This window comes from Acartia tonsa, chromosome 3 (genome assembly GCF_053477335.1).
Source record: "Acartia tonsa isolate MP-2025a chromosome 3, ASM5347733v1, whole genome shotgun sequence".
Taxonomy (NCBI): Eukaryota; Metazoa; Arthropoda; class Copepoda; order Calanoida; family Acartiidae; genus Acartia; species Acartia tonsa.
In genome coordinates this window covers 12,326,954-12,342,320 of record NC_137262.1, presented here as the reverse complement: position 1 = coordinate 12,342,320, position 15,367 = coordinate 12,326,954, and the positions used below count along the sequence as shown (strand labels likewise).

Genomic DNA, 15,367 nt, shown 5'->3' with positions numbered 1-15,367 from the left:
AATGGCGAAAATAATGTGAAAATACACAAATCATGTAATAACAGTCATTATATGGCATTCCCCATTTAATTTGACATTTTTTAAAACCCAGAAAGGTATCTGAGTACCAAATAATTAAGTAAGATTAAAAACAAACATAAAAATTAAGTTGTTTCTTTCCCTCCCCCTCATTTGAATTTTAGTTTCAATTACAAAAATTAAAAATATTTTTTGTAGAGGGAGGTATGTATCTCAGTAGGCAATTTCTGTTTGAAGGATGGTGGTAAACCCTCTCCCAAATTAGCCATAACCTATAAACCTTCCCAGGACCTATGAGAACCATATAGGTTCAGCGGTTACCTAAATCCTTCTTTACAGACAGACAGCCATAGATCCTGTTACTTTTATATTAGGATTGTGTTTTATGAGAATTTGAAACACTAAGCAAATAATTAATAAAAAATTTATTGGAATTAATTTTGGAAACCCAATAATTCTAGTTCCCCAAAATATTGATAAATTGTATTTGATAAGTTTGAGCTATGATGGTCAAAATTTGATGGACAGCAGAAACTATTGATATGTCAAAACTTCACTTTTATAGACGTTTATGGGTGCATCTACTGAAAAGTATTTGAACCATTTGATTTTGATTTTTAACTTTTTATAAGGTAAAATTATCATATTTTTTGGATTATTGATTCCTAGGACAACAAGGTACAATGCTATAAGCAAAGCATCGCTATAATATATTGAAAAATGTAAAAGTGAATCCTGTATTTATGCAATTTTACTATAAATTTTTTTAAGACTTCATATTCTGCTCGTAAAGTTCTAACACTCTATATTGTTAATGTTGTCTTTCAGTCTGATTTTAGAGCTTCGCTTTTATGGATGTTGTCATCCTTGTTTATTGATTATTAGCCATCTTACTTGAAGATGCACACAAAAAAATACTCCTTTAACCTTGTCTTATAGCGGAGTGAATAATTTTGTTTGTATTTAAATGTGTTGCAAGGTATATTTGCCTAGGGACATACCTATCTTCTTCCCTATGCATATTTATAAATAGTTCAACAGTTTAGATACTTATTGAATAAGCCCTCCTTTTCTAGTTGGTCGCCGGGGAGGTCATTGGTTCGAATCTTGACCCTAATAGCGTCATAAGTCGACATTAATAGAAATGCATACATCCTTCTTATTAAGCTAAAAAGTACAGAAAAATATATCTTAAAGTGCATTACGGATAGATCGACAGACAAAGTTTGTTTGTTAGTAGATGCTCATTGGCCAAGAGAATCTTTTAAAAAATTCAGAATTCTTTTGTTGATTAGAATCAAGCTAATTGCATTTCTCTGTAGAATTTCAATGTCTAATTTAGCATGGCTGACGGATCAACGGACCAAGTCAAATGATTGATAAAGCAAAATAGTGAAGAAAATCTTTTTCCCTAAAATTTCAACCGTCTATCTTAAATATGTACTGACAGATGTACGGACAGAAATAGGAAGTTATAGAGAAGTTTCGCTATTTATTGACGGGGCCAAATTAGATTTAAAGGAAACTGTGCATATTTGAAACTGCACTGTAATATAAATTCTCTAGTTAGCTGTAAAGATGACTTGGAACTTGGCGAAGGATTCCTTTTAAGATTCCTTAGTTTTTGGGATGTGAGGGGGGGGAGGGGGGGGGACACTAACTAGCACTCTTCTTCTTATACATATCTCTCACATACTTGTCAAATTGTTACTTTGAAGCACTACTAGGGTTGTCAAGATTAGTTGTTGGAAAATAAGGTTTTGCGGATTTTCTTAAGATTTAATTTAAGACAAGTTATTTATTTCTATTTTATTTATGCTTTCTCATCCTTTGACTTTAGGCACTGTTATTCTATCTTGATTGGTTGGTATAAACCAGCAATGTCCATTCTTTAACATCAAAAATTTTTAATCTACAGATTTGAAAATTTTGTTTTTCATAATTGGTGGTATGCATAAATTTTTCGTCCATTGTCTTATCTCTTAGTTCGCGTTCAAACCCAATAAAAGATAATATGCAAATTTTGAATGATTTAACCAAAAGTTAAAAAGAAATATTTCTTAGTTTTTTTTAAAAGAAATAAATTCACTTATGTAAGGAAAGTTAGTAGCTCAAGTAAGTAGTTATAAGTAGCATTGCATTGACGAAAACAGTCTTTACAAAGGAATAAATGTGCTAAAAAAGATTGCATTTTAATGCATCCTCTGTAAGAAGTTACTTGTCAACAAAGCCGCATTTGGACATAAGAACAAAGTTAAAAGATAAATTTCTTAATGTAACAAGTGGAGAAAAATTAGCTTCTAGATTATAAAATAAATTGCAGTAATGAAATAAAATAAAAGGTTCATGGTTTAAAGTAAAATGAACATACTTACATGTGCTGTGTCAAAGATATTATGCTCATTGTCGCAGGAAGCATTGTGCAAAATTTAAAACTGTAAGGATATTTATTTTAATTGACAGTTTTTTTTTTATTGTTAATTTTAAAGCAAACTTGACGAAATGTTTGAACGATATTTATGCCTATATATGGACAGACAGGCACACCTTAAATATGGAAAAGTTTTGCTTACAAAGAATGCAATTGTAAATATTTGAGTAATTACTATAAACACACTATACTGGGTGCAATGGATGTAGAATATACTTGGATATTATGACAGGGGAAAAATCGTCCTCAATATTGGTTGCTATCTCCCCATTTATTGGTCAGTTTGTTTATCCAGTAGGCGGGGAGGGGATGGGGTAGTGAGGGTGTCATTTTTGTTAGCCCGCTACAAGTTTATTTTTGAGAACATAATAATCAGGTGTAAAATCCAATCAATAATAAATCCATTCTAGGTGCATAGCCTTGAAAAAGTGTCCACTTACAAATTGGTTAAGATTGGCATCTAAGAAGGTGCAGATATAATTTGCTTGCATATTTTCACATATTAACATATTACAGGGATGTAGGTCTTTCTATTAATTGCCTAAAATTGATGGATAAATGAATATTTGAGAATTACGGATTAATCATGAGAAAGGTAAGACAATAAACTGTAGATGAACAAGAAAAACAAAAGAAAAATATATTCTCCCAACTGTTAGCCAATAATTTAATCTACACAAGAAGGGTAATTTTATCTACAATAATTGGGGGAGTGGATTAGTTTGTCCTATGGAGGTAGTAAGAAAGAAACTGCTTCTATGTCAGGCTCGTGAAGATTGTTAAAAGTTAACAATAAATATCGCAACCCTCGACCATGAACGCATACAGCAAGGACTTAAGAGACAAAGGAAGGGCAATTAGATAAGATTAATATTGTTAACCACATTTTTAGCTCGCAGTAAATCTTAATGCAAATTGGTATGTTTGAGTGCCAAATGTTTCAAACCTGAGAAAAAAATAGTTAAAAAGTTGAAATTTTACTGGAAAAATATCACCCGTCAGCAACCTGGATCCGCATATCTTGAACTAGTAGGATACTCAATATACATATTAATATGTTTTGTTTGTCTGGATTAAAGTACTCTGTCTTAGGCAAGCCCAAGATAATTATCAGTCAAGCTGATTCTGATTTACATTTCATGATCATTATCATATCAACAATCTGTAACAAATATTAGGTTCTCTTATTTAATACTTATATTTGCGATTACTTTTATTTAATGAAATCTTCCAATTTTTAACATTTACAAAACGGCTTGCTGTATTGCATCAAGATCCATGACAGACCTATATAGGAAATAAATGTCTATAAACGAGCTCAAGTTTTCCAAAGGTCAGATGTTGAAAACTCATACTGGTTCAATAATCAATAATAAACTCTCAATGACCAGAATGATAAGACCCATTATTTTACTCTATGAAGAATAAATTAAATTATTTATTTTATTATGCTATTCAAATTATATTGAAGTATTAAATTTCTATTCATAAAATAGAAAATTTAAGTTTATAATATAGTAAATCAAGGAAAACTAAGTTTTAATGTAATATGATACTAGCGACGTGCCCGAATGTGTTCAGATATTAAACTAAAATTTAACATTTAGCTAAATAGTTTAACCCTTTCAGGACGATAATTTTAAACAAAAAACATTAGGATCCTAAAATAGTTTTAAGAAAGAGAGACAAAATTATAAATACGTTTTTAATTAAAAAAATGAAATTAGAATAAAGATGGAAGAAAAGGGACATTAAATCTTTAAAAAATGATAAATAAACGAAACTATAAAAGTCGTAGTAATCTTTATGAGTAACTTGATTTGTAGTACGGTTCGGAGAGAGAGAGAGAGAGATTGAGTGATAGGTCAATGGAAGAAAAATGATTAATAGTCGGGGATAGGTCAATGGAAGAAAAAAAGTTAAAAGTTGGGGATAGGTCAATGGAAGAAAAAAAGTTAAAAGTCGGGGATAGGTCCATGGAAGAAAAAAAGTTAATAGTGGGGATAGGTCAATGGAAGAAAAAAAATTAATAGTTTGGGATAGGTCAATGGAAGAAAAATTATTAATAGTCGGGGATAGGTCAATGGAAGAAAAAAGGTTAATAGTCGGGGATAGGTCAATGGAAGAAAAAATGTTAATAGTCGGGGATAGGTCAATGGAAGAAAAGAAAATTAATAGTCGTGGATAGGTCAATGGAAGAAAAAAGTTTAATAGTTGGGGATAGGTCAATGGAAGAAAAAAAGGTTAATATTCAGGGATAGCTCTATGGAAGAAAAAAAGGTTAATAATCGGGGATAGGTCAATGGAAGAAAAAAGGTTAAAAGTCGGGGATAGGTCAATGGAAGAAAAAAGGTTAATAGTCGGGGATAGGTCAATTGAAGAATAGGGTTAATATTCAGAAGTGAGATAACGTAGAATATAATTTTTTAGGTGGTGCCTGCACCACCGATTCACTAGTAATAGAATATACTACTCTTGCGTATGCGACCCTAGCATCTAAGGACTCTGTCTTTAAAGGGGTAAGACGGGGACAGAAAACTACCTCAAGGCGTAAATCTAAAAATAAAATAGCCTAAAACCATCCCAAACCTCTGTGATGCTTCCCTAAAAGTGAGAACTCAACCAGTTCTGTAGTTTACATATATATTGTATAAATGCATATTAGGGTTGGGCCGGATACTTTTTTGGCCGGATACCGGATATCCGGCTGATTTTTAATGCCGGATATCCGGTTCCGGCCCAATGTATGGCCAACGTTCGAAATCCGGCAAATTACCAGATATCCGGCCGGATAACCGGACATCCGGCGTCAAAAATCAGCCGTATATCCTGTAACCGGATAGTTTTAATATCCGGTATCTGGCCGGATATTGAAAATGGCCGGATATCCGGCTGGATAACCGGCCAAACCGGATATCCGGCCCAACCCTAATGCATATATACTCGCATTAAATATACGATAAGAGCTATTTGTCAAGAAGAGTCGGACAGATTTACATTAAACACATTCTAAATGTAGAAAAGCTACGCTTTTAATAAGACCTAGATTTGCACCAGCATAATGAGTTAACATTTTATGTTGCATAAATAAAAAAAAGCTTGTGACAGATGAATAGTTAAACAAGAATGATAACTTGCAGTGAAGCATGGAAAAAAACCGGACTGACAAATAAATGATCAAACAACAACCTATTAAATTGGATTTTACTGCTAAAACCACTATAGACGGACAGACTAACAAAATGAGTTTTGGAGTTGATGCCTACTGATGTAGAAAATATTTGGATTTTAAGAAAAATAGCCATTGATTTTAAAAGCAGCTTTAAAGATTTTCCCCAAAACTTATCTTACTGACTGTCATTTTAATTGTAACGTAGCTTTGTCAAACAAAAGTTTTACTAAAGGGAACTATCCACAAACGAGAGCAAGTGATTCTAAGCACCTTCCAGCATTGATCCATTGTATTTTTTAGTGAATATACTAGGTTTGTGATTAATATTTGGTTTATCGACTAAAAAGATAGGTTTCACCAAGGTTTTATATAAGACAAACTTTGAAAAGTCAAGCATTTTTTAGTGCAATACCATCAAATGTTTTGATGAGTTCAAACTGTTTTTTAAAAGCTTTGACACAAAAGTATATTATTTTAATTTTAAAAAACTTGTAATATTGTAAACAGTTTAATTAAAGTACTTTTGCAATTTATAGCATTTGATGCTTTTCTGCTGTGTTATTTTATATTGTCCTCTGAATTCAACAAAGCATTTGATGATATTGCATAAAAAACTATTTACATTTCAAAGTTTTTCATGTAAAACCATGGTAAAACCCAACTTTTTAGTCTATAAACCAAATATTAAACATAAACCTAGTATATTCAGTAAAAAATACTATGGATCAATGCTGGAAGGTGCTTCGAATCACTTGCTCTCGTTCGTGGATAGTTCCCTTTAATTACTTGCACCTTGCTTTGATGTATTCTTGTAAGCACAAAGCACACGCTGCTAAATAGTATAACAGTTTCATTGCCTCTTTATTCCTCAGTAAATAATAATAAGACTTTTTTTTACAAGGGAAACTGGCATTTTATTTGATTAAACACAGTTTTGATAGACCTGAGCGGCATAAGGCACGATGTAACAAACCTGGAATTAATTTTATGATTTTTATTTTAATATTTGTGAAAAATTGTCCATAATACGATGCTATACATGATTTTTCAGTATGGCTGAGAACCGGTTCTATCCAGCAGATATTAATCGGTTTCGAAGCCATACTGGAAAATATTTTATCGTACCTACATAATTTTCCCCCAAAAATATTGTATTAAGAACTACAATTATATCCATAAATGGCATAGTAGTGTGATAATTTTTATTGTGTAGCAATTCGCTTACATATTAAGACGTATGGATTTGCACTTTCTAGAGTAGCTACGCTCTCAAGAGTTTAGAATTGGGGAATCTAATATCGAAAATCCTTTTAAACAAAACTTTACATCCGTATAATAAAGTAACAGGATGTGTGTTTGCTTGTCTGTCTGTTTGTTTGTACCGAAGGATCTCGCTAACCGCTAAACCGATCGGGTTCTCCTAAACAGGGTAGCTTCTCAAAGGTCCCGGAAAGGTTTATAACTATTTTGGGGGAGGGTACAACCACCCTCCCCAAAGAAATCGACAGAAATTTTAAAAAAAATAAAAAAAACGCTGCCCTGCGGACAAATTTGCAATTGGCTAAAAACACCATCTATAGGTGAAAAGGTGGAAAAAATAATTTTGGTAAATAGCTGACTTTAAAATAGATTGAAAAAAAACAATTTTACGTGTACATAGAGGCCTCTAGGGGCGTAGCCGCTAGTAATAGCTATTTTGCGAGAAAAAAACTATAACAAAGAATCTAGCTGGGTACATGATTTGGCTTTATTTGATTTAATTTAATTCTCCTAAAAACTAATTGTTAATATGGGAGGATAATAAAAAAGTAATAAAGTAACCACTCCTTGAAATAATAATGTTCATATATGTGATCATCTTTGGGTGTGAGAACTAGACCCAGACTGGGGAGATAATTAGTCTACAGAGTGTCCCATAAATTACTGTTTGTAGAACTAGCGGCTGCGCCCCTAGAACCTCTAGGGACACTTAAAGCAGGAGAGGAAAAATTGACCCCCCCCCACCTTATTTAATAAAAGAAAAAGTAAAAAAAAAATTTGGAGGGGGTCATCTTTTATTGGGAAGGTGGAGAAAACCTTCCCCAATATAGTTAAAAACATTAAGCTTCACAGCAAAGGAAAATCATATCTTTTAAGCGGTTAGCAAGATATTTCGCTACAGACAAAAAAACCTTACTACTTTATATAATAGGATAGTTCAAGATATTTTTTTTTTAATTTCTACATTTATGGTCAGTTACATAAAGCTCTTATCGTTAATTTGGATCTGATAGAATTGTCCTATCGATATCAAACTTGGCATGACATACAAGTCAATCCAAAATTTGCACTGAGAGCAACATTTTTACAATAATTGTTTTTTAGAATGTGGCCATCCCTGTAAATCCTTGTGTTATGAGAACTGTGATTCTGAGTGTAGATTCTATGGAAATATTCAGGCATTTAAAAATTTCATTAGCAAAATATTTAATTGGATTTAGGCTATTTTTTGGCAGGTGCTCGGCTAACTAATTCCACTTGCAATTGCCTTAAATCAAATATTTTGTTGGGGTAAAACTTGTTTTTGTCGTTTCAGAAGGGAAAAGGCAAGAAGGGGGGAGAAGTAAAGAAAGGGGGTTGTGGGGAAATTTTCACTTAAAATTGATTGTCAGAATCACATTCCCTCTTCCCTGATTTTTTGGTAGAAGGTAAGTGGGGTAGACAACTTCTATTTAAAACTTGAAAGACCCAACATTATTTTTGTATTAGAGTTTTACCTTTAGTTAGGTTAAATAGTTATTTAGTCTTTTGTCTTATTGGGTATTATTTATTGGGTTTTTTGTTCTAACAATTTACCTACCTAATGATTATGAATTATAGAATGAAAATTTTTGCAAATTGACTTAGCTTTCCTGTGGTCACTCTGTAACTGGAAGATGTACCCCCAAGTTAAGCTGTTGTGTACCCTGTCAAAAACAGTTGGCATGTGGACATCCTTGTCCGGACAGATGTGGTCAGCCATGTGCTACACAGTGCCAGGTGAATTTCAAGAACATTTCTAAATCAATAAAATATTTGATGTTTATGTATTTCTATATTTCTATAAAACTCTATCATGTATGTAATTTTTTTCTTAAACTTGTTTTAAGGGGATTAGAAAAAATCATTTATATTCTGTCAAGAAAAAGAAATTAAAAATTTATCAAAAGAAAATATGTTGTGTTGAACGGATCTACGATTATGAGTTGTGTAAGAAAATCTGTAAAAATCAAGGAGAAATATATAGTATACCTAGGTTTATATTTTTTTGAAAATTAACTTTATCCTTCTGAAGTGCTTACTTTTTTGTTTTTTTTACAAACAACTTTTGGACACAAAAAACCGCTTGATTTTGTTGTAAATTTGTAGCCCCTTCTTTTCAACAATCTGTCCTAACATGCTAATTTTAATCTGTCATAAATATTGCAAGGTAATGGTGAGCGCATCATCAGCAGAAAATAAAAGTTTGGGTACACTATCATGTCCGCACACACCCAAGATTCCGTGCTTCTTGCTTAATAATACTGCTCAAGATTTGAACATAGAAAGGTATGTAACTTTTTGAAAAAAAAGGAGATAAATGGTGTTAAGGGGTAGTTTTAAAGGTAATTAACGTATATAGCTACTTGTCTTATTAATTTCATTGTGTACAGTGGTGTGCACAGCGAATCACCAGGGGGCGTGAAACAATTAAGGGGCGAAAAAAGGGTAAGGTAGGCCTTCCCAATTTCAATGTTAAGGGGGTGTTGACACCCCCCTACCACACGCTTCTGATTGTACTGCCGTTGTATGTTGAAAGTTCTTCATTTAGTTTTGGAAACATGTTAAAAATAGTGCACTTATCTTCAGAGAAAGATATATAATTCACGATTGGAATCATACTTCATATTTTTAAATAATTTCTATGTACATATTAAAAAAAAATTATTGATTGAAGAATTCATAACAAAATAGATTTGTATGGACGGGAGTGTCCCAGGGAGGGAGGGATCAATGGTTGTAAAAATTTTGTTATTTCTACAAGCCACCATTAGCAGATTTTAACACATCAGCGTTGGGAGGAAGATTATTTTATCGTCCATTGTCCCTGGGAGTGCTAGCATAGTACAACATTCATTTTGGTACAAGAACGTTAATACGCAAAAGTAGGTTAGAAAGTTTTAGTAAAATTGTTTTATACGTGAATTTAAAAATTAAACGAAAAAGGATAACTAAGTTTAATTGGAGAAAGCCTAAAAACTTAATTATTAATTTGCAGTTTGCAATTACTAAAAGTATTTGTTCTTACAAATAAAGTGAATATTCCATAAAATTAATTTTAAATTCCTATTGTTTAAGTTTTTATATTCGCATTTGCAAATCTATCCATTGTACTGAACATGCAAGTGCATTACAGACCAACAAGTAATTGCACTTGCAGAATAGGTACGTCATCCTGCTAAAGATATTTGCTATGACGTCTTAAGTAAATTATAGAGTAGCCTTGTTTCTAATAAAATAGATAGGATATTTTGATTTGCTCATTTCTTCGGTCTTAAATTTGCCTGCGGGTGTAAAGATGGACAACATGTTTCACATATGTAACAAGGACAACGATGGTCATTTGTGGCAAAGCAATAACACAAATGGGTGTAGAACAGCAGTAAACTGATATACAGTTCTATTTAAGATGTTCAAATTATTAAATTTTCAAGATAACAATAACAAAGATTTCTATTTTTCATTATTTTTATATATATCCTACCAGTTATTGTTTTTTAATGAATTCAAAAATCACTAAAAATCTGGTTCGGTTAAGGTTTGTTTTAAATAGGGATGGTTTTAGGCTGTTTTATATGGAGTAACCCTGCCCTCCTTATTCATCTATTGAAAACAAAGGTTTATAATATTCTCTTTAAAAACATGAACTATGTAGGTGTGACATATTGACATAATATCCTAGTTGTATAGTAACTACGCTACTAATCTGTACCTGGCCCTAGATGTATATAAGAGCTTTAATATGATATAAATTCAATGTTTATATTCATGTAGTGGGGGCGAGGAGGGAGGGGGGAAGATTGAATTTAGATTACTGTAAAAGAGTAACATACAAGTCAGATTGAAAAATACTCAGGGGTAAATATTTTTCCTACAAAACTTGGCAAGGTTTAAAAGAAAATCTCAGAAAATCATGTTTTGTAAAGTAGCAGGATTTCCGTCTTTATGTTTACCAAGATCTCGCAAACAGTTTTAACGTTCATAGCATAGGTTTTCATGGAGGACCAAGATATAATTTTTTGACGGTTTGACACGCCCCTTCCCTCTAATAAAGCGTATTCGAGTGGATACCGCCCATTTCTTATCCAGTTAAGCCCATACAGACTGAAGGCGAATCAACTAGTAATGAATAAAGTCATCATGACTAATATTTAATTAATACTTTTTTATTGTTTATGACATGACACAGTTTTTTTTGATTAAGAGACGAATGTCTTTAAATTTCAATGCTTTAGATTTCAAGTCTAATATTTTATAATCTTAATAAAGGGGGGGGGGGAGTTCTGACACATTTGCGTAAACGGTGAGTATAGGCTTTATCTTTGGACTGAGAGGATAGGTTATTAGGGATAAAATCATTCTTATATAATGAATTTCCCCCAGATTTAAGATTTTTTGGATAGGCCTCCAGGTTCCGGAGCTCCAGGCCTCCAGGTGGTCTCTGTACAGGTAAAATTGAAAAAAAAAAATTTTTTTTTAAAGTTACAGGTCAACTTATAAAACAAAATATGCATCTTTTTTAATATTATTCACATATTTGAAGAAAAAATATGCATATTTTGTTTTATAAGTTGATTTTTAACTTAAAAAAAATTTTTTTTTTTCATTTTTACCTGTACAGAGACCACCTGGAGGCCTGGAGCTCCGGAACCTGGAGGCCTATCCAAAAAATCTTAAATCTGGGGGAAATTCATCATATAAGAATGATTTTATCCCTAATAACCTATCCTTTCAGTCCAAAGATAAAGCCTATACTCACCGTTTACGCAAATGTGTCAGAACTTCCCCCCCCCCCCTTAAATGATGTTAATATTTATCCCTTTACTAAGATGAAGATGGTTTGTGATGCTCCATAATTTGGATTTGACCAAATTCCTCCCCTACTTCCGTCATCATATCACAATTCAAGCCCTTTACTTCCAAATGTTGGTATATTTGTTGTTATTAAAGGAATAGTTGCATGAAGTGCATTTCAGAAAAATGATTTTAAGCATAAGTTACAAGTATATCAACAAACATAAATAATTTTGTATTACAATGAATTACAAACAATTAGACATAACTAAATTAGTCGTCATGCTGTTTTTACATTTTACTATCGACTAATATTTTTTTGCACCCTTCTTCTTAATGGGGATTTTTTCTATGTTGATTGGAATTTGCTATACTTAATTTTTTGGGAAATAAAAATAGTACTTTGGCTTTATATATGTAACATTGTCAAAATCAACCATTAAAATTATTAGAAATCTTATCTATCTTTTTTAAAACTTAGATGTTATATATTTTTGTTTGTATGGCTAATTATCTTTTTTAGTTGTTCAAGAAATCTTTTAAAATTTTTGTCATTCTTTCTCAATTATAATATTTTTTTCTCGTATTCATTCGAATCCGGTGGATAAGAACCAGTTCTCATCCATACGAAAAAACTATGTCTAGCATCGTATTACCGATCATTTTCCAAAATTGATACCAGTTTTGTTCGGCCCTCTAGTCTAAGAAAACTGGTTTTAATCTTTTTCATTTTAATATCGGCGGAAAGCTGTCTGTAATACGATGCGAAAAATACCTTAATTCATTCAAAATTATATTATTTAACCAATATAAAAGTTTAGAATTTGTCAGGTTAATTTTCCTTGCATAGTTTATGAATATTTTCTAACTGTTTACCCAGGGATCTAAGGGATAAGACAATGGCCTTTAAATGTATTTATATTCCCAATCATAATACACAAAAATAATCCCTTGGTTGAAAGGTTAAGGAACCAACCAATCAAAATTCAATAAAAGTTTTTATCCAATAAGTAAACGTTATTATAAAACTTTGGAGACTTTTGTAAAACAAGGATGACAACATCCATAAAAGCTTAGCTCTGAAACGGTATGACAGACGAACATTAACTCTTGTAGAGTGTCAGACCTGAATATACAAAATATGAATATATAAGTTTTGATAAAATTATACATAAATTTGTTGCAAAACTTATTAAATGCAGGATTTTGTTTAAGGACATACTGACATTTTTAGGACTTGATTATAGAGATGCTTCGCTTATATTATTGTACCTTATTGTATTAGGAATCAGTTATCCAAAATCAGATCAATCGAATGATTTTATTACATAAAAACTTGTTGTTAAAAAAATTAAAAATCAACATGTTTAAAATGGACTTACAGGCATTCTGGTAACGATTATAGAGTTGCTACGCTTTCTAAATCGTACCTAACTACTACAGGAATTACCATGCAAATTTTGAAATCGATAGGACAATTCTAACAGGCCTAAATTAACAAAAAAAAAGCTATCCGTTACGGACAGACGGACGGTTGGACTGACCGACCCTAATTATATAAAAGCTTCGCTTTTAAAAAGAGCACAGTGCCCACTTCCTTCCTGCTTTTTACCAATCTATGCATGTCCGTGGGTAATCAATAACACACACAGCAATCACACACACACACAGGCAGTGTGGGAAAAAATATCAAATTGAGGCAAAATATCGAAATTATTCAATTATTGGGTCAGGCTGATAGATGTTTGTATGGGGCAAGTTTGCTAGGCTTACCAAGAGTTTTAAGCAAAATCTAGATTTTCTTGGAATTATTAAAAGATTAATTGAAGTTATGACTTATTTCAACCTTATTGTATCTTATTTTCTATTATGAAAAAATGAAATTATCATAAAATTGCACCCAATAAGATTTTACCTATAAAAAAGAACAGCTACTAGATAAGTTAGATTTGGTTAGTTAAGTTAAGGGGGGGGGGGGGTGAAGTTTTGACACATTTGCGTAAACCTGGTGTATAGGCTTTATCTTTGGACTGAGAGGATAGGCTATTAGAGATAAAATCATTCTTATATGATGAACTTCCCCCAGATTTAAGATTTTTTGGATAGGCCACCAGGTTCCACAGCTCCAGGCCTCCAGATGGCCTCTGTACAGGTAAATAATAAAAATAAAATTTTTTTTTTTGAAGAGTTAGAGGTCAACTAATAAAACAAAATATGTACTTTTTTGAATGTTATTCACATATTTGAAGAAAAAATATGCATATTTTGTTTCATAAGTTGACCTCTAAATCTTAAAAAAAAACACATTTTTTTTCATTTTTTCATGTCCAGAGACCACCTGGAGGCCTGGAGCTCCGGAACCTGGAGAATGATTTTATCTCTAATAACCTATCCTCTCAGTCCAAAGATAAAGCCTATACACCAGGTTTACGCAAATGTGTCAAAACTCCCCCCCCCCCCCTTATATTGAGTCTAGATTATATCACCTGCTAGGTTGGGTTCCAGTTTCAAAATTTCGAGGTGGGACATTTTCAGTAAAATCATTTGCAACGAATTGGTATATGAAAATTAAGATTAGTCTGTAGAAGTATTTAGGTACCCAAGAAAAGAACGGTAACCTTCACCAAAAAAAGTTTGTAATGAATAATAAAATTGTTATCCATTTGAAAAACTTCAACTTCTGGATAAGTCACAACCAGGAAAATGTTAATACCCACATATTTCAAGGAATTCATGACATCATTTGAATTGTGTAGAACATGACCACAGAACCAGCATTATTCTGTAATCACTGTAACCATTTCAACCACAAAATATTCAATTCGTGCCATCCACAATCAACAAATAGGAATAGCTCAGTGGGGAAGAGGAGTGTATTTCTGTCTTCTAAAGTGTGTAATCTACCAGCGATCTCAAGAGATAAGACAATGGATGATAAATTGATGGTCACCCAAAATAATAATAAACATTATTACCCCTTCTGTTAAATAAAATTATTGGTAAAAAAGTTCAAAAACTGCTAGCTATGTGTCCACTAATCCTCTACTGACAAGGGTCTATTTTTTGCTTAAACAGACCAATCAAAATACGTTGAATATATTGGTGGACAGCGTTGCGGAGCCGTTTGATTTTGGTGCGGCTCCGGCTCCGACCTAAAATCAAGAAAAACTCGACATATTTTTCCCACGTCTATTTTTGACTTAAAAGTTTAATTTTGATAAAAATGGACTTGAAAAGCTTAAAAGGGGCATTTGCACATGACAAAACAGAGTTACCAAATTATAATTAATAAAAAATCTCTTTATTTAGTTAGTCCAGAGCCGAAGCCGTTATTTAACGAAAATTACGACTCCTGCTCCAGCAAAATATGGCGGCTCAACGGCTCCCGGCTCCGGCTCAACACCGCTGCCTATTGGGTGTGTCCACCCCCCTGACAATAAAGCAACACACCTCTTATTTTCTGTATTACACCCTATATAGGGTACGGTTGTCAAATGGCAAATAATCTGTTCACGCCACTGGATGAAATATAGACACTCAGGCCAGTTTATGCAATGAAATAAGATTATTTTTTTTTTATATTTTATAATAAATCTTTAAAAAAAGATCTTCTACACTTAAGCACACAAAATTGCACTCATATTCCCAGCTGTCTCTAGCAAGATAGGGAGAGC

The 15,367-nt window shown here is 32.4% G+C and overlaps 2 protein-coding genes across 2 annotated transcripts in view; both read left to right on the top strand.

The window, feature by feature from the left end:
- The window catches only part of LOC145313959 (RNA-binding protein 25), a 307,513-nt gene that overhangs the window by 115,763 nt on the left and 176,383 nt on the right, over positions 1-15,367 (top strand). The window lies entirely within an intron of this gene.
- Positions 1-15,367, top strand: part of LOC145313974 (NFX1-type zinc finger-containing protein 1-like) — a 33,485-nt gene that overhangs the window by 13,094 nt on the left and 5,024 nt on the right. The window contains exons 5-7 of the mRNA XM_080153642.1: positions 7,986-8,059; positions 8,508-8,639; positions 9,070-9,188. Of these exons, the coding sequence (XP_080009768.1) occupies positions 7,986-8,059; positions 8,508-8,639; positions 9,070-9,188 (325 nt within the window). The remainder of the gene's footprint in view (positions 1-7,985; positions 8,060-8,507; positions 8,640-9,069; positions 9,189-15,367) is intronic.